General features: G+C 40.9%; 2 protein-coding genes across 2 annotated transcripts in view; both read left to right on the top strand.

Moving 5' to 3' along the window:
• The first annotated feature begins 527 nt into the window (after positions 1–527).
• On the top strand, positions 528–11,361 carry LOC117498744 (dynein regulatory complex subunit 4-like). Its single transcript, XM_034150891.1, has 12 exons — positions 528–584; positions 1,547–1,744; positions 3,398–3,589; positions 4,486–4,540; positions 6,321–6,526; positions 7,492–7,662; positions 8,696–8,782; positions 9,667–9,864; positions 10,032–10,097; positions 10,469–10,555; positions 10,673–10,796; positions 11,278–11,361. The coding sequence occupies exons 1-12, from the start codon at positions 528–530 to the stop codon at positions 11,295–11,297; spliced, it is 1,461 nt and encodes a 486-aa protein (XP_034006782.1). The 3' UTR covers positions 11,298–11,361.
• Positions 11,362–11,765: 404 nt separating this feature from the next.
• The window catches only part of LOC117498746 (poly [ADP-ribose] polymerase tankyrase-1), a 30,786-nt gene continuing 16,822 nt past the window's right edge, over positions 11,766–25,729 (top strand). Inside the window, exons 1-14 of the mRNA XM_034150892.1 lie at positions 11,766–12,222; positions 13,609–13,833; positions 14,707–14,802; positions 14,920–14,956; positions 15,486–15,561; positions 17,701–17,721; positions 19,424–19,518; positions 19,685–19,751; positions 20,598–20,784; positions 22,495–22,616; positions 23,396–23,487; positions 23,647–23,725; positions 24,248–24,419; positions 25,533–25,612. Of these exons, the coding sequence (XP_034006783.1) occupies positions 11,796–12,222; positions 13,609–13,833; positions 14,707–14,802; positions 14,920–14,956; positions 15,486–15,561; positions 17,701–17,721; positions 19,424–19,518; positions 19,685–19,751; positions 20,598–20,784; positions 22,495–22,616; positions 23,396–23,487; positions 23,647–23,725; positions 24,248–24,419; positions 25,533–25,612 (1,776 nt within the window). The 5' untranslated portion in view covers positions 11,766–11,795. The remainder of the gene's footprint in view (positions 12,223–13,608; positions 13,834–14,706; positions 14,803–14,919; positions 14,957–15,485; positions 15,562–17,700; positions 17,722–19,423; positions 19,519–19,684; positions 19,752–20,597; positions 20,785–22,494; positions 22,617–23,395; positions 23,488–23,646; positions 23,726–24,247; positions 24,420–25,532; positions 25,613–25,729) is intronic.

Genomic DNA, 25,729 nt, shown 5'->3' with positions numbered 1-25,729 from the left:
ACATTGCACTGATGGTGAGTACACGTGTCTGTTAATCTGTTTTCATCACAAAAATGACAACAATCTGCTTTATTTGGAGGTGCAGTGATGGAAAAAGTACTCGGATTGTTTACTTGAGTTCAAGTAGAAATACTACAGTGAAAAAAATACTCAGTTAACAGTAAAAGTACAAAGGTTTATGCACAAAAATATACTTTAAGTACCAAAAGTGAAAGTCGTCATTATGCAGGATGGCACATTTAAGCACCGTATATTTTTAAATCAGAAATCTGCTTCATTTGGACGTTTTAATGCTAAAGAAATCAATGGTTTCCATGGCAGTGCATCTTGTGAATCTGTTATTCGGTTGTGTTCAGATTTTCCATTTGAACTGCTTATATTTGTCTGTGTCTGAACAACATTTCACGATGGTGAGTACACGTGTCTGTTAATCTGTTTTTATCACAATAATGACGGAAATCTGCTTTATTTTGAGGTTTTATTCGTGTTTTTTAATGTATTTTCCCAAGGCCGAAGGAGAACCAGAGATGCAAGGCAAAGCAGATGAGAACCCTCCTGCAAAGGAAGAGAAAAGCAAGGATGAGGTCAGAGCTGAGAGATTCATTAAGATCATTTAGCGTGGCGTGTGGTGCAGTGGGTTGTGCGTTGGTGTTCGGATCAGGAAGTCAAGGTTCAAACCCCACTGCAGTCAGCATGTCGTTGTGTCCCTGAGACACTTCACCCCAAATTGCTCCTGTGGGGATCGTCCACAGTATTGAGTATGTAAGTCGCTTTGGATAAAAGCGTCTAACAAGTGACATGTAATGTAATGTCATGTAATTTAGCGACTGAGTCTATTTGCTAGCTTAGTAAACCCGGAAATGTTGAGTGCCCCAAAGTTTTTACGTTAGATATGTATACGGGTCTCCAGCACATAGGAACTGCCGGATGCTAACTTGCATATGTTAGGCAATTTGCACAATTAGCATAAATTGCGTTAATTAAAAATAAATGGGATTATAGCCTAAGTGATTTGGATAGTATTGGAGTTGTTTTGGGGTTGTTGGGGATGCTGAGACTGCATTTTCAGGATACATAATGTCAGTTTTAACCAGAAAGTGGCCATATATACTCTCAGTGGGCGGATTTTTACTACAATGGGTTGCGACCATTGGATAAAGAGAGCACACGATACAAATGATTACCTCCACTTTGGACAATTAACATTTTCTGGTTAAAAATGCCATCTTTTAAGTATTGAAGGAGCTAGTAATAACATTGACAACATTGTTAAAGCAGTGATTTTGGACATAAGTTGTTTTATCGTTATCATGTACACAATATGTCATCAGCATATGTGTGATAAGCCCATTTAAGGCGAGTATATACTGTATGCTTTTCACTGGGACTCGGCCACAATGGACAAAGGTTTTAATTGCAGTATTTTGATTGATTACACTTCCCTACATTCACCAAAACCTCCTGCATTCGAGAATACAGTGTAGGTTCCAGTGATTATGGAGACACTTGTTTGATTTGTATCGAAACAACCACCTTCTCCCTGCAGCTGTGGGAGACGTGTGTGAGTCTCCAAGAGGAACTGAATCGAGCGGTCAAAGAGAAAGGGCAGTTTGAAAATGAGAGGAGCAGCCTCACAACGTCCTGGAACACCAGCAAGCAAAGACTGGAGGCCTCCAAGGCGAGGATGAGGGAAAAGCTCCGGGTAAATCAAGAGGTCCAGAGGCAACGACTGAAAGAAATTGAAGTAAGCATCACACACACACACACACACACACACACACACACACACACACACACACACACACACACACACACACACACCACACACACACACACACACATACACACACACACACACATACACACACACACACACACACACACACACACACACACACACGTTAAAGAGAGGACCCATCCTGCTGTTTGTGGTTTTCCATTTCCTGTAGTGTGTCCTATAGGTTTTTGTGCATGTGTATGGTCTTCAAAGGCTAAAATCCATGTTTTCCCTCCAGAGGGAGTTTCTATTTCTATCTAGCTTCTATTGTTACAGGTTAGGCTAAGGGGCGGGACATCTCTAAGCGGTTGACCAATCACAACAGAGCCGGCCAGCTAACCAATCAGAGCAGACTGGGCTCTGGTTTCAGACAGAGGGTGAAAAGAGGTGCTGCAGCACAGGCAGTATGAGAAAAATAAAGAGCTTTTTGAACATTAAAGCATGGAGACATGTCCCAGTAGAAACACTACATACTGATATACACCTGAACATCAGCAGGAGAGGACTCTTTAAAGTAGAGACACTACATACTGATATACACCTGAACATCAGCAGGAGAGGACTCTTTAAAGTAGAGACACTACATACTGATATACACCTGAACATCAGCAGGAGAGGACTCTTTAAAGTAGAGACACTACATACTGATATACACCTGAACATCAGCAGGAGAGCACTCTTTAAAGTAGAGACACTACATACTGATATACACCTGAACATCAGCAGGAGAGGACTCTTTAAAGTAGAGACACTACATACTGATATACACCTGAACATCAACAGGAGAGGACTCTTTAAAGTAGAGGCACTACATACTGATATACACCTGAACATCAGCAGGAGAGGACTCTTTAAAGTAGAGACACTAAATACTGATATACACCTGAACATCAGCAGGAGAGGACTCTTTAAAGTAGAGACACTAAATACTGATATACACCTGAACATGTGCTTAATAAGTCAATACTTTTTCAGTTTCCCTTCCAGTAGTCCCCTCAACTGTGCAGCATGTAATGACACCAGATGCTATAAATTAGAATTAAACGCACATAATTGAAAAAGAAAGTAGTGATCTGCATCTATTCTTGCACACACCATAGTATAAAACCACCCGTGTTATTTTTGTTGCAAATAGTTTAAATTACCTCTTATCTTCGACATAAAGACACATTTTACCCTGGGACAACCGGAAGTCACTTTTAAGGGGTCTTATAATGCCCATGTTCAGGTTCATAGAGCAAAATATATATATTATCGGTACATTTTTTACTATCCTATGTATATACAAGTATGTCTATGCCCCCGTAGTGTAAGCATATATTCCTGCTACTAACTGCAGTATTTTTGACTTGTTTAGAAAAAAATTTGGAACATTTAATCAATTATATTTGATATAATAGTTCATTTTTAGTTGTTAATTCTCTATTCCACTTTTTAAGTATTTTTATTATAATCTCTGAACACACTGATGCTTCTGTAACAAAAATGTTTTCCCAAATAAAGTATATATATCTATCTATCTTGTAAACAGAAGCAAATGAGGTTTTTTGTAACGTTATGTGTTTGCATTAAATGACTTTCTTCCACCCCCAATCAACTCAATTTGATTATTGATTGCAGGAGCGACAGCAGAACCTGGAAGAATTGAAGACGGCTCAACAAGAAGAGATCTGTGAGCTGAAGATGGCGGCAAAGAATCAGAGAAAGAAGGGGCGTTCAGAGGTGGAGAGTCAGGAGAAGAAGTGCAGCCTGCAGGTGGAGAGAGCCGAGCAACAAGTCAGCTCTAACATCCTGATCAGGAAGCTCGAGCTGGTAAGAACTCACAACGTCCAGATCAAATATTGCTTTTATTTTCACACTTCCAACTACTAGTTACCTGAAAAAAGGGTTTTCAGTAACTTAATCTGAGTATCAATATGTAAAAGCAACCTGATTACTTTTGGATAACGTCAATTTCAAATGTAATGCAAATGAATATCAGATAAAAGGAATATAAGTGTATTACTAAAGAAGTAGTATTAAGATATTTAGGATCAGAAATGATAGGAAAACCTGCCTTTCATGAAGTATACTCAGGCAGTAGCCTATACACCAACATATGAGCACATACTACAGTTTAAAAAAGCAGGAGTAAAATCTGAGCTGACAGAACATCCTCAGTTTTAGTTTAATACACACAGTTAAGCTCACACACACTATTTTATGAACATATAGGTTCACCTGCTGAATTAAAAACTGAACAAATGAAGCAAAGAAAGTGAAAACCATAAAGCAGATTCAGGCAGTAGAAGTATTCACACTTAAAGTATTATCCTACAGAACAGAACAGCTCACAGAGAAGAGATAACATCTGATCCTTTTACAACAAACACTAATCCCCCTTTCTTCCTTAAAGAGGAAGCTTTTAATATGTTTTCCAATTGATTCAAACCACTCTTATATGTTGGTATAGATTGAATATCATTCCTGATTTGTAAATACCAGAATAATTGTGCTTAATCAATCAATCAAAGTGTATTTATATAACCCAATATCACACATTTTACATTTGTCTCAGGGGGCGTTACAGTTTGTACAAAATATGAAAACAACCCCCTCTGTCCTTAGATCCTCACATGGGGACAAGGAAAAGTAAATTCATTCCTAAGTTTTCAAAATGATATTTTCTAAACGCTGATTCTTTGTTTTATATGTTTCGTTGCCAACAGAAACATCAGGATAAAATAAAGGAACTATATGTGAGACATGAAGATCGAGTCAAAGGTAAATAAACTTGTGTCCCTTTTTTTAAAAGACAACATATCCTGCTGATGTTCTACTTTAAAGAGTCCTCTCCTGCTGATGTTCAGGTGTATATCAGTATGTAGTGTCTCTACTTTAAAGAGTTCTCTCCTGCTGATGTTCAGGTGTATATCAGTATGTAGTGTCTCTACTTTAAAGATTCCTCTCCTGCTGATGTTCAGGTGTATATCAGTATGTAGTGTCTCTTCTTTAAAGAGTCCTCTCCTGCTGACGTTGAGGTGTATATCAGTATGTAGTGTCTCTTCTTTAAAGAGTCCTCTCCTGCTGATGTTCAGGTGTATATCAGTATGTAGTGTCTCTTCTTTAAAGAGTCCTCTCCTGCTGATGTTGAGGTGTATATCAGTATGTAGTGTCTCTTCTTTAAAGAGTCCTCTCCTGCTGATGTTCAGGTGTATATCAGTATGTAGTGTCTCTACTGGGACATGTCGCCATGCTTTAATGTTCAAAAGGCTCTTTATTTTTCTCATACTGCCTGTGCTGCAGCACCTCTTTTCACCCTCTGTCTGAAACCAGAGAAGTGTGCTCTGATTGGTTAGCTGGCCGGCTCTGTTGTGATTGGTCAACCTCTTAGAGATGTCCCGCCCTTTAGCCTATCACGTACAATGTGTTGGAGCGCTAGCCAATAGAAGCACGAGTGTTGAAGCCGTTGAAGTGGATTGAAATGGACATAGTGGCCAAAGGTACTACACTACAGCGCGGAGCTCGCTTTAAGCGTGCCGTGCCCGGCCCGTTTTTGGTTGCGTTTCCACTTGGAGTAGTTCTGGCTAGCGGGTACTATTTCAGTTTTTCTGGCCCCATAAAATCGAGGTTCTTTCCGGGCCAACACAGACTGAGTCGGGCTGAGTATGCTAAACTAGAGAGAGAATCGCTGGCAAGGGGGCTACAACTACAACAAAATGAACATATTTGACCGTGATTTAATTGTAATACACGTTTCAAAATGATGCCGAAGTAACAACATACTGATACCGGTTAGTAAAAACCATGAATTAATGCTTTGACAAGTCTGCAGACAGACGGCAGGCGAAAAACCTTTTAAAATGCGTGTTTTCTAAATGGAGATCGGCTAAGCTAACGCAGTATATGCTCCGACCGTCCACACTCACAACAACGGCGTATACAGACATGAATAAACCAGCGACTGTATTCGCCATGACACAGGCAGTCTGTGGTTTGTACTTGTTTAACTTTTGTCTAGTTTCTGAACAGATATGAGGAGCTGTGAGCTCTGAGTGCTAACAGCTAACGGCTGATGTTGTTTTTCTGGGGTTCTCATTGAAGATGACGTCACGGCTCCGCCTACACTGCGTTACTATAGTTACTGCCCCTGTTCCTAAACTGTAATGGAAGCGCAGCATAAAGTGAGCCAGTCCTAACAAGGCCTAACGAGGCCTAGCCATACCGAACGAGGCCGAGCGAGGCCCTGTAGTGGAAATGCGCCATTACATCGGGAAAGAAATGTCTGTGAATCAGCTTACTATTTTTTTTTTAAAGCTAAATTAACTACCCAGGAAAAACACTTGTATAGCCCTTATTAAAACCATAAGGGTTAAAACATTTGTATACAGCCATGGTGTTACATAGTGATGTCACCATGTTCAGGAAGTAAACAAAGGAGTCCAATGGAGGGGTTTCAGGGAGGGGGGGGGGGAAGAGAAAAAAGCATGATAGAGCCTCTTTAAAGTTAAAAAGCACTATTTTAACTTGTTTTTTTTCCCTCTGTTGCCTTTTTAAATTGAAGCCGTGGACGAACGTTATGAAACCTGGGTCAAAGTCAAGAAAGACGAGCAAAGCCAGGAAAATCAAACTCGACTGGACAAGATCGACGAGGAAATGAGAGTGAAGCGTAACCGTGTCCTGGAGGAGCAAGACTGCGACTGGACAGGTCTCGACTTTGAGAGGAAACGTCTGAAAAATAATGACAGAGAAGATAGTAAGGCGCTGAGGGTAAGAGATACTACTCACCACAGTCCTGTCGCACAAAGGAAAGAGTAAATACTTAAATCTGACAGGCGTTTCTTTCCTACTTCAGCCAATCAGGGACTAGTTTAAATCTAAGACTGGTTTTTGTTTTGGTTTGATAGTATGTTTAACTCCACAAAATAGACTACATTAGATACTTAATCCATCCCAAATTGTCACGGCAGCAGAATGTTGAATTACTTAAGTAACAAATATAATAATACTGAATAAAGTACAAATATATATAAACAAAACATCACAGTACCTACCTCCCTCCCTACCTACCTCCCTCCCTACCTACCTCCCTCCCTACCTACCTACCTACCTACCTACCTACCTACCTACCTACCTACCTACCTACCTACCTACCTACCTACCTACCTACCTACCTACCTACCTACCTACCTACCTACCTACCTACCTACCTACCTACCTACCTACCTACCTACCTCCCTCCCTCTCTCCCTCTCTCCCTCCCTACCTACCTACCTACCTACCTACCTACCTACCTACCTACCTACCTACCTACCTACCTACCTACCTACCTACCTACCTACCTACCTACCTACCTACCTACCTACCTACCTACCTACCTACCTACCTACCTCCCTCTCTCCCTCCCTCCCTCCCTACCTACCTACCTCCCTCTCTCCCTCCCTACCTACCTACCTACCTACCTACCTCCCTCCCTACCTACCTACCTACCTACCTACCTACCTACCTACCTACCTACCTACCTACCTACCTACCTACCTACCTCTCTATCTATCTACCAACGTGTGCAAAGTAGCTGCAATTTTTTTTATTAAAATGTAAATCGAAATAGGGCATTTTAATGCAAATTATTCAGGGTTTTTGATAGAAATAAACTACAGAACTAAAGTGCTGATGACACTGAATGAGGTGCTTGTTGTTATTGCTTGATGCCAATGTTTGCCTTATTTTGTTAGAGTAAACTGTACGACTTGAAGGAAAGGGACAAGCTAGTGGAGAGGGAGACGGCGGTGGCTTTGCGGCAGAGCGAACGTTTGAAGGAGAGTTTGCAGGTGGAGGAACCAGAACTGTCAGAGAGCTGCAGACTCCTGAACCACAAGAGAAGAGCCACGGCCCAGAGATTAAAGGCTTGTTCATCTTCTTTTATTTTAAACATACCAGGCCTGCAGAGAGAGCATTCAGTCTTGTTCATCTTTGTCATTGGTTGGTTGTGATTCACAAAAAGGCAACGAGCAGAGGTGGAACAAGTTAGCATTGTAAGGGCTCCCTCAACAAAAAGCAATGGGATTTTTCAATTGGATTTCAGAAAATAATCTCTGTGACACACAAACGTTTATGATACTTACATGTGTTGTTCAGCAGGATAATCTCTACATATTAACACCACTTTTTTTAAATAAAAAGCTAATGTTGGGCTATAAAGGAACTACAGCACGGTCACATGACTTCACGTCACCACCGCTAAGCTAAAGGTGGCTAATGTTGGGCTATAAAGGAACTATAGCACGGTCACATGACTTCACGTCACCACCGCTAAGCTAAAGGCGGCTAATGTTGGGCTATAAAGGAACTACAGCACGGTCACATGACATCACGTCACCACCGCTAAGCTAAAGGCGGCTAATGTTGGGCTATAAAGGAACTACAGCACGGTCACATGACTTCACGTCACCACCGCTAAGCTAAAGGCGGCTAATGTTGGGCTATAAAGGAACTACAGCACGGTCACATGACTTCACGTCACCACCGCTAAGCTAAAGGCAGCTAATGTTGGACGTGATGACGTTTAGTCGTTTCATTTAGACACTTGTTAGCAACTGCCGTTCTTAAATTCACCAGTGGGATATTTACTGACGTATTTTATGTCATACAACAAAATGTTAATATCTCTCCAGCTAGAGTTAACCACAGACCTTATTTCAGGCTAACAACCAGAAACACATTCAGAAAATGTTAACTTTGAGACGAGGAAGTGGTCAAATATGAACTTATTCCTGGGTCTTCAAACTCATTCTTGCAACTCTCTGGACATTTTTACTAATTAAAAGACAATTTCATTGATTCAAACAAATAACAGCGGCAGGCATGAGTCACATTTTAAAAACTGACCGTTGCTCAAACTATGACAGTCATTTTTACTTCTGGTAATGTCTCCAACAGAGAAGCAAAGCAACATGCACGCGTATCCTCAGTGAGAGCCACGACCTGGATGTGAAGAATATCCAGTTGGAGCTGAAAATCGAACAGGTAATCAGATCTGTAATGTCACAAGTTTTTATTCATTCGCTCAGTTGTTGATCGCTGAGTGTTGTGTGCACCCTGGTGGGTAAAGGAGTTACAGAGCTGACTTCACAAAACACAGGAAGCAGCAACGACAAACTATTGCTCTGTGCCATTTTTAAACGTGGCCGAGCCTGTTTATTACCTGTAGGATACCCACATTTTAACATCACTGACATTAGCCGTTTAGATAAAATACCCTCCGCTGCGCTGCTGTTACGTCATACAGTAGAGTGAGTGGTTATTTCAGACCTCTGAGCTACAGACACTTGTCTCATTCATGGACTGATGGCAGTGCTCCAAAAGATAGGGAAAACACTGGAATGGAGATTGTTATGTACACTTGCCCACTAATGATATGTGCCCGAACATTTGTTGATGAACACCGGTTACTCTTACTGTGACATGTCTCCATGCCTTAATGTTCAAAAAGCTCTTTATTTTTCTCATACTGCCTGTGCTGCAGCACCTCTTTTCACCCTCTGTCGGAAACCAGAGCCCAGTCTGCTCTGATTGGTTAGCTGGCCGGCTCTGTTGTGATTGGTCAACCGCTTAGTGATGTCCCGCCCCTTAGCCTATCACGTACTATGTGTTGGAGCGCTATCCAATAGGAGCGTGAGTGTTACATAGAGATGTCACTATGTACAGGAGGTAAACAAAGGAGTCCAATGGAGGTGTTTCAGGGAGGGGGGTGAATGTGCGTGAGAGAAACTCCCTCTGGAGGGAACACAGGGATTTAAGCCTTTGTAGACCATTTACATGCATTAAAAACTATATAACACACTACAGGGGAGGGAAACCCCCAAAAAGCACAATAATGCCTTTTTAAATGAATAACTTGTGTCCCGCAGGCTGAGAATGAGAACGACCGGCTGCAGAGGAAGCACACCGAGGCCCTTCTGGACATTCAGCAGAAGAATGGGATGAAGCACCTGCTGCTGGAGAGGAAGATCCAGACCCAGACAGAAACCCAGGAGAGGCTGAAGATTCGACTGTGGGTGGTGCAAGCTGTCGTACAGAAAGACCAAACGGCTCTCAAGAACATTAAGGTACCATTTTGTATCTGCACTTAGATAATAACCTATGTGTAATCTTTTTTTTACCAGCATAGATTGTACAGATGTAAATGTTTGGCATATTTGCAAATCCTTTTGTTTGCATCTGTGGAAGGTGTTTTACTTTTACACACGGGTTACGTGTATTTTTTCACCTGTAGGAACTATTTCAGTCCAAGGAGGCCACCATCGCAGCCCTGAAGGATGACATGCCTCCAGAGTCAAAGGTCGGCCATTGGTTATGCAAAATAATTTCCTTACATTTCTTTAAAGACGACATATTATGATGATTTTTAGGTTCATATTTGTATTTTGTGCCTCTACTGTGACATGTGTCCATGTTCAAAAAGCTCTTTATTTTTCTCATACTGCCTGTGCTGCAGCACCTCTTTTCACCCTCTGTCTGAGAGACACTCCCTCTGAAGGGAACACAGGGATTTTAGCCTTTGCAGACCATTTACATGCACATGAACCTATACAACACACTACAGGAAAGGGAAAACCCCAAAAAGCACAATAGGGCCTCTTTAATTAATAACTTCTGGTAAGTTCCTGAGATGCTGTCATGTTTTATTGAAAACAAACATGTGATCGGCAGGAACCTGTGGATTTGGGCTTGTCTTTAAACAAGTGGCTTCCACTGGGGACCAATACAAAACCCACCAAGAAAGCCTCTGAAGATAAGGTCAGTTATTTAAAAGGGTTTTCATTCATCTGTTAAATTGATTTGCGGGTTATTATTTCTGTTAAATGTTTGATATGATTCAGTTTTTGATGAAAACTGTGTTAATGTGAATGGCAGCAGGGCTCTGAGAGCTTGATGCAGAGTCTGACGACTTTGTGCATCTCTGACAACGACCCGGTCAGAAGAGACGTCGTCAAACAGAACTCTGTCAGCGCCGGACCAGTGCTGCTGAGGCTTTCAGGTTTGCACTCATCTGCAATATCTTTCAACCAAAATCACTTAATTTCCCCTCTCTCTCATTCAATTCCTTGTAGTTTGAGTACAAGTAAATTACACACACACATTTCCATTTTCGCACAGCGAAATAGCTTCAATAAAGACAAAATGTAGTTTATCCAGATGATCTTATCCCCTCAGCATTTGGAGCTCAAACTGATTGTGAACACATGTAAAATATGACGACTGTAACCTGTAATCAATGTTTACAACTTGATCATTTTACAGTATTAATTTCCTCCTACAATTAAGCTTGTGAGGGGTTGTTTCCAGTTCTTAATCTAGTGTTACTTGTGATCTAGTGATACTTTTTTTTTCCCTTGGAAAGTACGATGTGTTTCTTGCTTTAAAGAATTATATCCAGCTAGCCTATTGGTGAAGGCTGTTTTTATTTAGTATAAAGTCACAGTTTTTTTTAAGTGTCTTTTAATGTCTTTGTTTTGCAGAAGCGGCTGCGTGGCCTTAGATGTTGGATGGCTGTGCTGCATGAGATTTTGCACATTTTAAATAAATATACCGTTTTTACCTCACATTGCTTCATTCCTTGATTTACTTATCTGTACTTGTCTTGAATTACACAACATTTACACAATTTACAAAACTCTTTTATATGATTAATAATTTGATATATTATAGGAAATGTACACTTTACATTAGTTGTTAAATGTAATGGTTTGAACATAATTCCTAATTCTTGTCCTTCCCTTTTGCACATACTCAAAAAAAGTGTATTTAATCATATATTTTTAAATAAGAAGTGTAATCAAAAAGAGTTGATACAAAACTGATAAACGCAGTAGGCCTAAATATGAAGAAAATATCTAGATACAATTAATGTTGTTTGTGTGTATACAACAGTATATGGTTTGTGCACACTGAGGGAAAACAGCTGACAGGAAACACGACCTACTTTCACCGGAAAGGAGGAGCAGCTTTTTATTGTCGCCTGAGAGGAGCTGCTGTAATGGCGGTGTCTCGTCGCTCCTCGCAGCAGCAAAGCACCATACAGTCTCCGCCGAGAAACAGCTCTCTCTCGGCTGCTCCGGGCTCTCCTCCGCCGATGGCCCTGATCGTTCCCCCGGAGAGTGAGAGGGAATGCGCCGGAGGGATCGACGTCGCTCCGGCCTCCCCGGACCTCCCAGTCCCGGTGCTACCGAGCAGTGCGAGCTTCTCCACGACAACAACCTCCGGAGGCAGTGGCAGCAGCGTCTCCAGCCCCGGATCCGGAGCCTCCAGCCCGGCGGACGGCAGCAGCGGAGGGGCCTTCAGGGAGCTGTTCGAGGCCTGTCGGAACGGAGACGTTTCCCGTGTGAAGAGACTGGTGGACTCGGTGAATGTAAACGCGAAGGACATGGCTGGTCGAAAATCAACCCCGCTCCACTTCGCTGCGGGTAAAGCTAACGGCTTGGCTATGTTTATGCTAACATTAGCTATCATACTTTAACGACGAAGCTATGTTTATGCTTACATTAGCTATCATAGTTTGTAACTAAAAAACGATGTTTATGCTAACATTAGCTCTCATACTTTTACTATGATGCTAAGATTAGCTATCATACTTTAACGTTAAAGCTAATGTTAGCAAAAACATAGCAACTGCTTCAGCTATGTTTATGCTAACATTAGCTATGATATTTTAACGATTAAGCTAATGATAGCATAAACATAGCTAATGTCTCAGCTATGTTTATGCTTACATTAGCTATCATACTGTAACTATGGTTATGCTAACATAAGCTATCATACTTTAACTATGTTTATGCCAACATTAGCTCTCATACTTAAACGATTAAGCTAATGGCCCCGCTATGTTTATGCTAACATTAGCTATAATAATAATAATAATAATAATAATACATTATGTTTTTGAGGCACTGTCAAAATACCCAGGTTTACTTTACGATTAATAAAATATAAACTGTATAACCGTCATAACAACACATTCAATACATACAGGGCAGACAGAAAAAAATGACAATAATTAAAATTGTGTTTTTAAAGCTATCATACTGTAACGATGAGCTAAGAAAAAGTCTCAGTTATGTTTATGCTTGCATTAGCTGTATTAGGCTTTAACGGTTAGATAGCTAATGTTGTTGTGGTGTAAACACAACGTTCAGTTTAAACGGCTAGTGTTGCTAAGCTGCTAATGTGACGTTCTCTAATGCAGATGTCAACATTTCTGTACTTCAGCTAATTCGTCACAACAGGATGTGCAAAACGACCTCTAATTTAGCTAAAATGTCAGTTTCAGGCTAATTGTAATTGCAATATTAGAATATGCCCACATTACTGTGTCTGTTTAGCACATTTCTGCACAATACTGCCACTTTTTACACCTTCACGTGCTTTACTTTTGTAATACAAATTCAAAGAGCTTTATTGGCATCACCATAATGACATAGAGGTTTGCCAAATGTTTGTACAATTACAACATATTTACATAAATATACATTTGGCATGTGTTATGTTCATATTCATTTTGAAAAGAAGCATAAATACCATGTTTTTTGTATAAGGTACAATATACTTTTTGAACATGAACTAGAACAAATAAAGCACAGTACAAATAGAACTCAAATATATTTTGATCCTCTTTCAGGTTTAGAGATACACACAATTGTGCTATGTATCAACAAGGGTCATATCTAATAGTGAATTATTTAGGTATGTTTGAATTTAAGTATTTATAGAAGGAATAGCCTTGTTAGTTATGTTTAAGATGAGTCAAATATTGAGGAAAAGCTGAACTGAAATGCCTTTTGATCCTCTTCCAGGTTTTGGCAGAAAGGATGTGGTGGAGCACCTCCTGCAGACGGGGGCCAATGTTCACGCCAGGGATGATGGAGGACTTATCCCCCTGCATAACGCCTGCTCTTTCGGCCACGCAGAAGTTGTCAGCCTCCTCTTGTGTCAGGGAGCAGACCCCAACGCCAGAGATAACTGGAACTACACCCCGTTACACGAGGCTGCCATCAAGGGAAAGATAGACGTCTGCATTGGTAAGGATCACCGTGTTCAGGCACAGGGAATTATGCAAATCTGTAAGGTTTTCTAGACGGACAGATTTTGTTAGCTGTAATTTTTCATAATGTGTATAAGCAAGGTAGCTTTTGTGCAAATTGTTCATGATTATAGTCATGATCTAGTCCTATTTAACATTAGCTGCTATTTAGCCTATGTTCATGAAAATAACTTTATAGGTTGGTTTTTGTTGTAAACAACACATATGTTTTGTTAGATTTAATCAGTGTACTGGGCAGAGGTGGTAGAAGTACTCAGATCTTGTTCTTGACTAAAAGTAGAAGTAATCAGATCTTGTACTTGAGTAAAAGTAGCAGAGTGTAGGAATACTCTGTTAAAGTAAAAGTCCTGCTTTCAAAATGTTCCTCAAGTAAAAGTAGAAAAGTATTATCATCAAAATATAGTTAAAGTAGCGACAGTAAAAGTAGTCATTGTGCAGATTGGTCCATTTCAGAATAATATATATGATATGTTTTATAATGATTGATCATGAAAGTGTTCTCAAAGCTGGTAAAGGTGCAGCTAGTTTGAATGACTTTGTATACTGCAGGGTAGCTTGTGAATTTACTCCAGGTGGAACTAAAGTCTAATTTAACACTTGATTATATTTCACATCATTCATCCAGATCTGTAAAGTAACTAAAGGTATTAAATACATGCAGTGGAGTAAAAGTACACCATTTACCTCTGAACTGTAGTGGAGTAAAAGTACAAAGTAACATAAAATAGTAATTAAGTAAAGTACTTGAGTAAATCTAATTAGTATCTTTACACCTCTGGTACTGGGTGACAGTTACATAACATAGGAATTATTATTGAAGTATGTTCTTGTCTGCTCCTCTGTCCCTCAGTGTTACTCCAGCATGGCGCAGATCCAAATATCCGCAACACTGACGGAAAATCTGCTCTGGATCTAGCCGACCCTTCAGCCAAGGCTGTTCTCACCGGTCAGTGCCTCTCAGCTCGCTTCCTCTCACAACTAATATTTGAATCATTAAATAAAAGTCGCACTTTATACTCTAATGTATGGAAAGTGCTCTGAAATAAATGTTATTTCCATCCAGGTGAATACAAGAAGGATGAACTTCTGGAAGCAGCAAGGTGAGTATCAGACATATGTGTTTACCTCCTGTTGGCCAGAGTCAAACAGCCACATAGACATCACGTACTACTCTTAAATGTGACCATTTTGAATAAGTACTACCTAGTTACATCCAGTAAAGCAGTATTATCATCTGTGAAAGACTGCAGAACTACTTTTAAATTATATAATCTATATTAAAAGCAAAGGGGATGTTGATTTTGATAAGAAAGGGGGGAGACTACAGGTGAATAGGGTCAACATTTTAACTAATACGTTATCAACATGACAATAACTTACATTAAGACCTTCATTTTCCTTATACCAAGATTCTTTTCATTATCTTACCCTAATTTATGGTGAATTTAGAACAGTTTTCAGAGACAAAAACACACAAATAGTCATTTAAACACCAATAATGTGTATTTTGGGATGTTGTCTTTCCACTACTCCACAGCCTAGGATCTTACATTTGAGCAGTGCATGATAACACCATTTGTTTTCCTGTTGCCCTAATGACAGCAGTCTCTTTCAACCATGTAATTACAGGAGTGGAAATGAAGAAAAGCTGATGGCACTGCTGACTCCATTAAATGTGAACTGCCATGCCAGCGATGGACGCAAGGTAGAGAACCGCTCGTACAGCACCATTTCACAAACTGCATCAACACATTTTGATACAACATGCTGTGAACGAGGCCATTTTTAAAAATACTATAAAGTCAGATTCTGAGAAAAAATGAATACTTTGAAGAAAAAATCAAATTCTGAGAAAAATTTAAAATTTGAGATGCATTGTGGGACATGTAGTTTATGGGCAACGTGCTTCTGTAAATCTGCATGTAACCGTATAATAAACATACTATATTCTTTGCAAGCTCTTGTGGGGCCACATTAAATGAAGTCGCGGGCCGGATTTGGCCCCCGGGCCTTGAGTTTGACACCCCTGGTCTAGAGCATGATTATTTTGTGAGTGTTCTAGATGAGTCATACAGTGGGTGACGGGTGCAAACGAGCTACAACGGCCCAAAACATTTCAGAAATGATGCAAACATAAAAACACATCTGTGCCAAGACACATGCAGATGAAGAAACATTTTCACCAACATGACAAGACATACGAGCGTTTACTAAAAGCGATGCATAAATGAAAGCGGCAAGGAGCTCAAAACAGAAACCAGGGATTATAAAGACTTTCTCTGTTCATGGGATGTTACCTAAAATGTTCGTCCAACATTATTAAACATATGCTGTAAACTAGTTAGCGAACTTATGGCGCGTTTCCACTACAGCGCGGAGCACGGTTTAAGAGGGCTGTGACGTCAGCGGCCCGTTTTTGGTTGCGTTTCCACTTGGCCTAGTACCGGCCGGCGGGTCCTAATTCACAGTTTTTCTGGCTTCATAAAATCGTGGGTCTAGGGCCAGAGACAACGAGGCTGAGTCGGGCTGAGTATGCTAAACTAGAGAGAGAATCGCTGGCAAGGGGGCTACAACAAGATGGACATATTTGACCGTGATTTAATTGTAATACACGTTTCAAAATGATGCCGAAGTAACAACATACTGATACCGGTTAGTAAAAACCATGAATTAATGCTTTGGCAAGTTTGCAGACAGACGGCAGGCGAAAAACCTTTTAAAATGCTTGTTTTCTAAATGGAGATTGGCTAAGCTAACGCAGTATATGCTCCGACCGTCCACACTCACAACAACGGCGTATACAGACATAAATAAAGCAGCGACTGTATTCACCATGACACAGGCAGTCTGTGGTTTGTACTTGTTTAACTTTTGTCTAGTTTCTGAACAGATATGAGGAGCTGTGAGCTCTGAGTGCTAACAGCTAACGGCTGATGTTGTTTTTCTGTGGTTCTCATTGAAGATCACGTCACGGCTCCGCCTACACTGCGTTACTATAGATACTACCCCAGTTCCTAAACTGTAATGGAAATGCGCCATAAAGTGAGCCAGTCCTAACAAGGCCTAGCCATACCGAGCGAGGCCGTGTAGTGGAAACGCGCCATTAGCTAACCTAGTTATATCGGAAGGATGAAACTTGCATTTTAGGTGACTTTCCACCAACAGCGACAGTTGGCCAACTTTTTCATCCGGTCCCAGCTTCCATTGTGTTTTGAGCTTCTTGCAGCATTTTGTTTATGCAGCTCTTTTAGTAAACACTGTGCATGTTTCGTCAAATTGGTGAAGATGTTTCCTCATCTGCATGTCTTTTGGCACATGTAACTGCAGCACATTACTCCTAATGGCACTCGTCAGCCACATATTTGGCACTCATTGACATCCCAAGTCTCGTCAGGCACTGATATCTCTTTAGAGCTTATTTAGATTGTCTTATTTTTGTACAAACCACTTACTCCTCTCTTCCATGAATGTCTAATGTGGCTAACAGTATATCCTAACCATGTTTTCTCCAACAGCAGTTAAAGTGTGACTCCTTCCTCGCCTCCTTTGCAGTATATTTTGAGATTTTGCATGATCCGTCAGTGGAGATTTTGTCTGCGATTTAAACAGCGGGCACCGTTAACCAGTCCTCTTCCCAAAGCTACAGAGACAAGGGAGGAGATTCACACACTGAGCCCATCCCCCTCTCTGGCCTTATGACGGATCAAACAGTGATTTAATAACCAGGGCTTGTGTTGCATTGATTTAAGAAGGAAGAGAAAAAACATTGCTGTGAAAATGTAATTTTTGTAATTTTTGTTTCGTTTTTGTTTTCCGTGTGACTCTGGCAACATTTGTCCATCAGTCAACATCCCAAAAAATGCTGGTAAGTTGACTTTGATAACGGCCACTTGATTGATGTTCTGTTGTGATTCATACTTTTTTTGTTATAATCCTTATTTTTTTGTAATCCATTGTTTTTATTTGACCAATAATCTGGCTGTCACTTGTAATTGTACGTCATGGGACTGGGTTTACGGGTCACTCGTTACCCGTGTGTGTGGTGTGTGTGGGGTGTGTGTGTGTGTGTGTGTGTGTGTGTGTGTGTGTGTTGTGTGTGTGTGTGTGTGTGTGTGTGTGTGTGTGTGTGGTGTGTGTGTGTGTGTGTGTGTGTGTGTGTGTGTGTGTGTGTGTGTGTGTGTGTGTGGTGTGTGTGTGTGTGTGTGTGTCGGTGTGTGTGTGTGTGTGTGTGTGTGTGTGTGTGTGTGTGTGTGTGTGTGTGTGTGTGTGTGTGTGTGTGTGTGTGTGTGTGTGTGTGTGTGTGTGTGTGTGTGTGTGTGTGTGTGTGTGTGTGTGTGTGTGTGTGTGTGTGTGTGTGTGTGTGTGTGTGTGTGTGTGTGTGTGTGTGTGTGTGTGTGTGTGTGTGTGTGTGTGTGTGTGTGTGTGTGTGTGTGTGTGTGTGTGTGTGTGTGTGTGTGTGTGTGTGTGTGTGTGTGTGTGTGTGTGTTTTGGGTTTGTGTCATGGTGGCGACTCATCTTGTTTGGACTTTGAGAGGAGTTCACAGTGTCCTCTGCCTGCTTTCTCTTCAGCGTCTGTCCTCTCCTTGCACACTCACACTTTTCAATCACTTGCTCTTCAGTCAGTCTTTCTGATTTGGGCTTTATTTATTCATTAATCAATTTTCCTTTTGGATGATCACTCATGCATGCCCGAAGGCCTGACCCCCCCCCCCCCCCCCCCTTTGCATTTTGTCAAACGATTCCTCAGTCTGTGAAATGTGTGTCTACTTCACGTTGGAAGCGGTTAATGGACTAAAGTTTTTCACCTGTCATTCTCGTGCTAACACTCCATGGTAATGACTGCTAACATGCTCGTGTCATCCCACTCTGAACGAGGCCTCCATGATTCGACTGATTCGAATGTCTCTCCTTTTTGACTGTTAGCTTGACCTGAGCAAGACTTTTTTTAGCTTCCTCACATCAAATTTCAGTTGGGGTTTGATAGCATTTCATCAAATCTGAATACAGTATTGAATTCCCTTAGTATATTCATTGCCGGTAAAGGTTTTTAAAAGTATTTTTATTTAGATGTAGGATCCAAAAGTTGTAAAATGAACATCAAGAAGTAACATTTTTGCTAAATATTTATAATTTTTTACCTGCTCTATATTCTAAATATTAAAAAAGCAGACTTAACCATGATCAAGCTATCATCTCCCAACCGTAATTCCTACGCAGCCATTTTGAACTTAATAGTTGCTGTCTTTCTTGTCATCTCACCACATAAAACCTAATTTAAAACCCCTCAGACTTAGGTATATATCTGAACTTTGCTGATATTGGGAAGTGTCAGTAAAGATACATGACGTTGAAGTTGCTCGTTGTCACTCGGACAGAGTTTTTATCGCTGGATTTTTTTAATTTTCTTTCTACCCACCATTGACTTTGCATCATCATATCAGCCATTCATCTGCAACTCAAACACATGCTTCTGGCCCTAATCAGCCGCTTGCTCCTGAAGGCAGCACACACACACTGACCCCCCCGGCGGCCATCTTTGTTTGCTAACAAGCCGTCTTCTCTTCCAGTCCACGCCGCTGCACCTGGCCGCCGGATACAACCGCGTCCGCATCGTCCAGCTCCTCCTGCAGCACGGGGCCGATGTTCACGCCAAGGACAAGGGGTGAGACGCTTTTTTTGTTTTGTTTGGGGTGAAGTGTCTTGCCCAGGGACACAACGACATGCTGACTGCAGTGGGACTCGAACTTGATTGGCGCACTTTCCCACTGAGCCACAGCGTTTAAAATACTACATCTTTTAATAATGCAATGCTTTTTGTGTCTCTGCAGTGGCCTGGTTCCTCTTCACAACGCCTGCTCCTACGGCCACTTTGAGGTCACCGAGCTCCTGCTTAAAGTAAGAACCACAACAGGTTTCACAGTCAATTGAAATGGCTAGTGCAAATATCATAGAGAGATAATCCTGGCCTACAAATCATATTCCACAGACGTATTAATGTCCATTTATTGTTTGCAGATCTTCTTAAAAAACATATACTGTATTAATCTTTATATTTTTCAATGCTGCCCTACCATTCTCTATCTGAGGAATAGAGGCAACAACAAAATTAAGTTAGATAGTCAGGGTTCTTACCAGTGGCGTCGCCTGGCCTGGGCATCCGGGGCTAAGCCCCGAATGTTTTCAGGTCCAGGCGACGCCCCTGGTTCTTACGGTCATTAAAAACCCGGAAAAGTAATGGAAATTCAAAATGCTAATTCCAGGCCCTGGAAAACAATATTTTTCCCAAAGTTTTGGAAAAGTCATGGTAGTCACGAAATAGTAATACTATAATGATAATACATACTGTATCGTATAGTAATGAAACGTAAAATGGCATTTAACTGTCGAGTTATTTTGCTGGTGAGAGATTTTAGTTGCATGTAGAAGCTAGTAAGCCTACTATTGGATTTGTTTTAGATCAATCATTGGTGAAAAAGTGTATTAACCCTGGATAGTAATAATTATCAACAAATAATTAGACAAATACAGATGAATGTATACAGGGGTAACAAGGTTACAGGAAAACACAAAAACAGTCAAATCCAAAGTGCATAGGAGCGCTAGGCTGAAGGAGGAAACCCTCTTAATATAGAAAATGACAGTTGGTCCAATAAAGTCCAAGTAAAGGAATGAAAATGTATTTTAAAATCTTTTTTTGTGTGGAAATAAATCTCAAACCCTAATGCTCTGTTCCGCCCGCAGCACGGCGCCTGTGTGAACGCGATGGACCTGTGGCAGTTCACTCCTCTCCACGAGGCGGCCTCGAAGAACAGAGTGGAAGTCTGTTCGCTGCTCCTGAGCCACGGAGCCGACCCCACGCTGCTCAACTGCCACAGCAAGAGCGCCGTGGACATGGCCCCCACCCCCGAGCTGAAAGAAAGACTCTCCTGTGAGTATTCAGTCTCACACATCTTCAATATTTTTTTTTACGCATGCTTCTTAGGTAACATTAAGCTGTCTTGCTGTAACAATGGACCTTTCCCCTCTGTGGGACGAATAAAGGTATTCTGATACACACACACACACACACACACACACACACACACACACACACACACTGCCGACTGGAAGGAGACAAGACTTTACTTATCCTTGAGAATCAGAAACATGTTTATCACCAAGTAAGTTGACACGTACGAGGAATTTGACTTGTTGTGAAGAACACAGATAGGGAACTATTTTAAGAACACTATAATAACATTACAAAATATAGCAGTATTTACATTGATATAGAATGGAATAAAATTGAGGGAAATTCTTGTGCCAGAGTTACAAAAGATATAATATACATAATAATAAAACTGTACACTAACAGTGCAGTAAAAAGAGCAAATTAAACAAGAAACAAAGATGGACAAATAATGAATGTTAAAAACTGTACAGTGAGGAGCGGTATTGTAACAGTGCAAAAGACCTTAGTGGCAGATATGTAATTGCACATTGTATTATTGCACATTTATGATATAAAGCAGAGTGTTTTGTAGTGTTGATGCATATGGTTTCATTGGAAAAGCGATATTATTTAACCGTTGTTTTTTATTATTTTCCACATTTCTTTAAGACACAAAAAACGTACCTGACCAAAATGCTGAAATAGTTAAATGAATAGTCATAATAAAAACACTAACACATTTAAAAAAACATGTTAAAAAAGAATGTTAAAGGTGGGGTAGGTAAGTTTGAGAAACCGGCTCGAGATACACTTTGTTATATTCCATGGAATGCTCTTAACATCCCGATAGCAATGAATATCTGAAGTGCTTTGACAAAAAATCCATAAAAAATATCATCTGTGGAAGCCGTAATACTGTAAAAAGCACGACCAATCATCTGAGCCGGCCCGGCTAAAATAACTGGATGGCCTACCTGCCTGTCAGCCTTCCATCTGTGCACAAACTTATCTCGTGCCCTCATTGGTCATGTGCGCGTTCGTGTGTGTTGGAGGAGGGGCTCTGTAAGGAAGAGGCAGATTTTTTCCGGCTGTGTATTTTCAAATTCTAGCACACTCGAGCTGGTTTCTCCAAAATGACCTACCCTACCTTTAATATAAATTATATTTGATTTAATTATATATAAATCCAACTAAATACAGCAAATACGAATAAATACACATTATGGTAGTTATAAGAAAATGATTTACATAAATCAAATAATATGTAACATTTATTCAACAAAAAAAGGTAAACATGCCTTTTCCTTTGCTCTTGTACTGTCTTAAATAATTGTCCACATTAGAAGAAACACAAAAAAAGAACTAAAGCTCAAATAAAAAAATGTATACGGAAGACATCGACTAACATGTCATCACTTAAAGGTCCCATGTCATGGCCATTTCTACTGATCATAATTCCATTGTTGAGGTCTACTAAAATAGATTTACATTGTTCAATTTTCCAAACTCACATTGGTTTCTCATACAGCATCTCTGTAAACTACGTGTATTCACTCTCTGTCCTAAATGGCTTGTTGGAGCTCCTGCCCTCCCCCCTCCCTGTGAGCCCACTGTGCTCTGATTGGTCAGCTCGTATATATCGTATAACATGTATATATGTACAACAAAATAAATGTATGAACTTGTTCCTCTTTCTCTCTGATGTAGACGAGTTCAAAGGTCACTCACTGCTGCAGGCGGCCCGGGAGGCGGACATGGCCAAAGTGAAGAAGACTCTGGCTCTGGAGATCATCAGCTTCAAACACCCTCAGACCAACGAGACCGCGCTGGTGAGAATCAACCTTCAATCCTTATGTTGGGGCTTAAGATCATGTATAGATTCCACTTCACTGTGGACGTTTTAAAATCCCTGCTGGAACAGAGCTAACAATGCTCCTTGTTTGAGCTCTATCTCTGTTGCACATTTAACAAGAACCACTGATTTCAGATGTATAATTATCATTTATCTGGGCATTTAGAAACACTCGTAAGATTTAGTTTACTCCTTGATAAGTGGATGCAATCGAAAGATCTGTAAGACTTACAATCCTCAGGAAGCACCACTTAAAAATATGTGTTTAAGAGACATGGAAATGAGTCACTCAGCATCATAAATGCACCAAATCACTAAAGAAATCTTTATTGAATCGAGACAAAAATGATCAAATAGTCAATTAAGATGGTGCAACACTTGTTATGTGTCGCTTTGTTTCTATCTGCCTAAATCCTTGCGTTGGTCCATTCGACTGCAGTGTGGAGTTTCAAATCACTGCTTGAACAGAGCTATCAATGCTCCTTGTTGTAGCTTCTTCATCGGCTACAAATCATGTTTTCTGACATCATTTTTTACTGTTCTCAGATATATTAATAACATTTATCTGGGGATTTAAAAGTGGTCTTGTCAGAATTGCTCTGTAGTAGTGATAGTAGTGATATTGTTCTTAGGTTTATGTGATTTGCTATATGTTTTGAAAACTGTCAATCACTGAAAACATTTGTCCTGAGCCGGCTGGTCCAGATTCCAGTGCACTAATCTGATGTGTGTTGTGTGTGTGTGTGTGTGTTTTAGCACTGTGCCGTGGCCTCCCCTCACCCCAAGAGGAAGCAGGTGACTGAGCTGTTGCTGCGTAAAGGAGCCAACATCAACGAGAAGAACAAAGAGTAAGTCCACAACCTTTAGTTCTCCTAAATATCACGGGGGGGGGGGGGGGGGGGGGGGGAAGAAAAGCAAACTGCACGTTGACTCCCATCAAGTACCAAGAAGCGAATAAATGGTGGCAGGAAATCAGGTGATAACTTCCTGTCCGTTGTGTCTTCTAGCTTCATGACTCCGCTGCACGTTGCCGCTGAGAGAGCTCACAACGACATCCTGGAGGTGCTGCAGAAACACGGAGCGAAGGTCTGTCTGATTGGTTCTTACATTTCCATTCTGCCTGAAGTTAAACGGGGTTAGATAAAGTGATCTGGTAGCGTCTAACGTTTTCCCAACCCAGTTTAGACTTGACCACGTCTACATGACGAAAGCAACGGTTTCATCCCACGAAATATGAATTTGACAGCCAGTCGCTTAATAGAGTGTTTTTTTCAAATAGATAAATAAAAAAAATTGTATTAAAGGTAAGCTACGTCTAAACATGGAGAAGCAGCGTTCAGTTATTATGCTCCACATATCTGCAACTCTTACTACTTTTAAATCCAGGCTGAAGACTTTATTGTTGCCGCTGCTTTTTAATTTAACTATTCATATCTTGCACTGTAACTTTTATTCATGTATTTTGTCTTTTTATTTGATTATCTTTGCTTTTTAAAGGTGCTATATAAATAAACTTGCCTTGCCTACGTCAATGTGGAAGTGGCCGTGGTTAGATCTGGTAGGATATGAAGTGTGTGTGTGTGTTTCTGAAACCTCCTCTGCCTCCAGGTGAACGCGGTGGACACACTCGGCCAGACGTCTCTCCACAGAGCGGCGCTCGCCGGTCACATCCAGACCTGCAAGCTGCTGCTGAGCTTCGGGGCCGACGCCTCCATCGTGTCTCTGCAGGGCTTCACCGCCGCGCAGATGGGCAACGAGGCCGTGCAGCAGATCCTCAACGGTAAACACACACAGCACGCTTGAGGGCCTGTGTCCACATAGCGCCTTCTTCTGAGCATCAGATTCTTTTATCTTTTTTTGTGATCACATTTTTTATTTATTTAAGCAGAAACACATGATACAAAACACACACATACCACGTGAAAGAACATACAAACAGTTCCCTTACACAGCAAACATAATCAAATAAAAACCCCACCCTCTCAGGATCAAGTGGCAACAGGCAACAAGTAGCTTCAAATGATATATGTACACACGAAAAACGAATCAGAGCCGACGTTTCAATGTCTCAGCCGCTGCAAGCCACACACTCACATCATCCTGTTAGTCCCATTGATACGGGCTGTTGACGGTTCCAAATGGACAACATCGATAAAAGTTAAACCCCATCGCTTAATGGATAAATCGTGTGGAGGCTTCCAGCGCACCACAATCATTTTCTTAGCAGCCGTTAGACCAGCAAGAACTATGCGTTTTTGATATTTAGGAATCTGAAGGGAAGACATGTCATTCAGTGGCAGAGTTTTTCTAACGTTTGTAATGAGGAGAGAGTACATGCCGTCGCCTCGGAGAGAAACAGCGTCATTTCTTTCTGGGGGCAGTGTTTAAAAAAATATCCAAACTTTTCAGAAAAGCACCGGTGGAAATTGCAAGCTTGTTTTTGATGATATCATAACAAAGACCACATCAGCAGATAGGACTGGATGTTACTTCCAGAGAGTATGTGACTTTTTATTGCCATACACGGATCATTCTTCTTGCTCTACGATTGTCAGACTGAGCATTTAATCTCATTCAGACAAAGTGTGAGGGCAAGAGTCCTTCGTTTTTTTTCGTACAAATGTATATTAGTACGAATGGATAATAAAATCAAAGGGGGTTAGGTGAGTCTGTCATGCAACCGTGTGATGTGTTGTCGAGATATCATTGGCATAGAAGCAATCAAAAAAGTACCCTAGCGCCCTGACAGAAAAACAGGCGCTATATTTCATGATCATTTCATTCAAACAATTTCCTCGCCTACGGTGAGGCAGATTTTGTAATTTTCAGTATAAAAATCTCTGACCCGATGAAAACGTTGATCATGGGATTTGAATTGTCTTTCTCTTTCCAGAAAATGTCCCCACACGTAACTCTGATGTGGACTACAGATTCCTGGAGGCGGCCAAAGCAGGAGATCTGGACACAGTGCAGGTGAGTTTCCATCTGGAGTTTATTCACCAGGAGGGACAGCAGTTTAGGTTTACACCATTTTCAGGAGCTTAGTTTGGCAGCAAAACTACTTGTGCAGAGATGCAATATTGCAAAGAA

Source organism: Trematomus bernacchii, unplaced genomic scaffold (assembly GCF_902827165.1).
Source record: "Trematomus bernacchii unplaced genomic scaffold, fTreBer1.1, whole genome shotgun sequence".
Lineage (NCBI taxonomy): Eukaryota > Metazoa > Chordata > Actinopteri > Perciformes > Nototheniidae > Trematomus > Trematomus bernacchii.
This window is presented reverse-complemented; position numbering and strand designations above follow the sequence as displayed.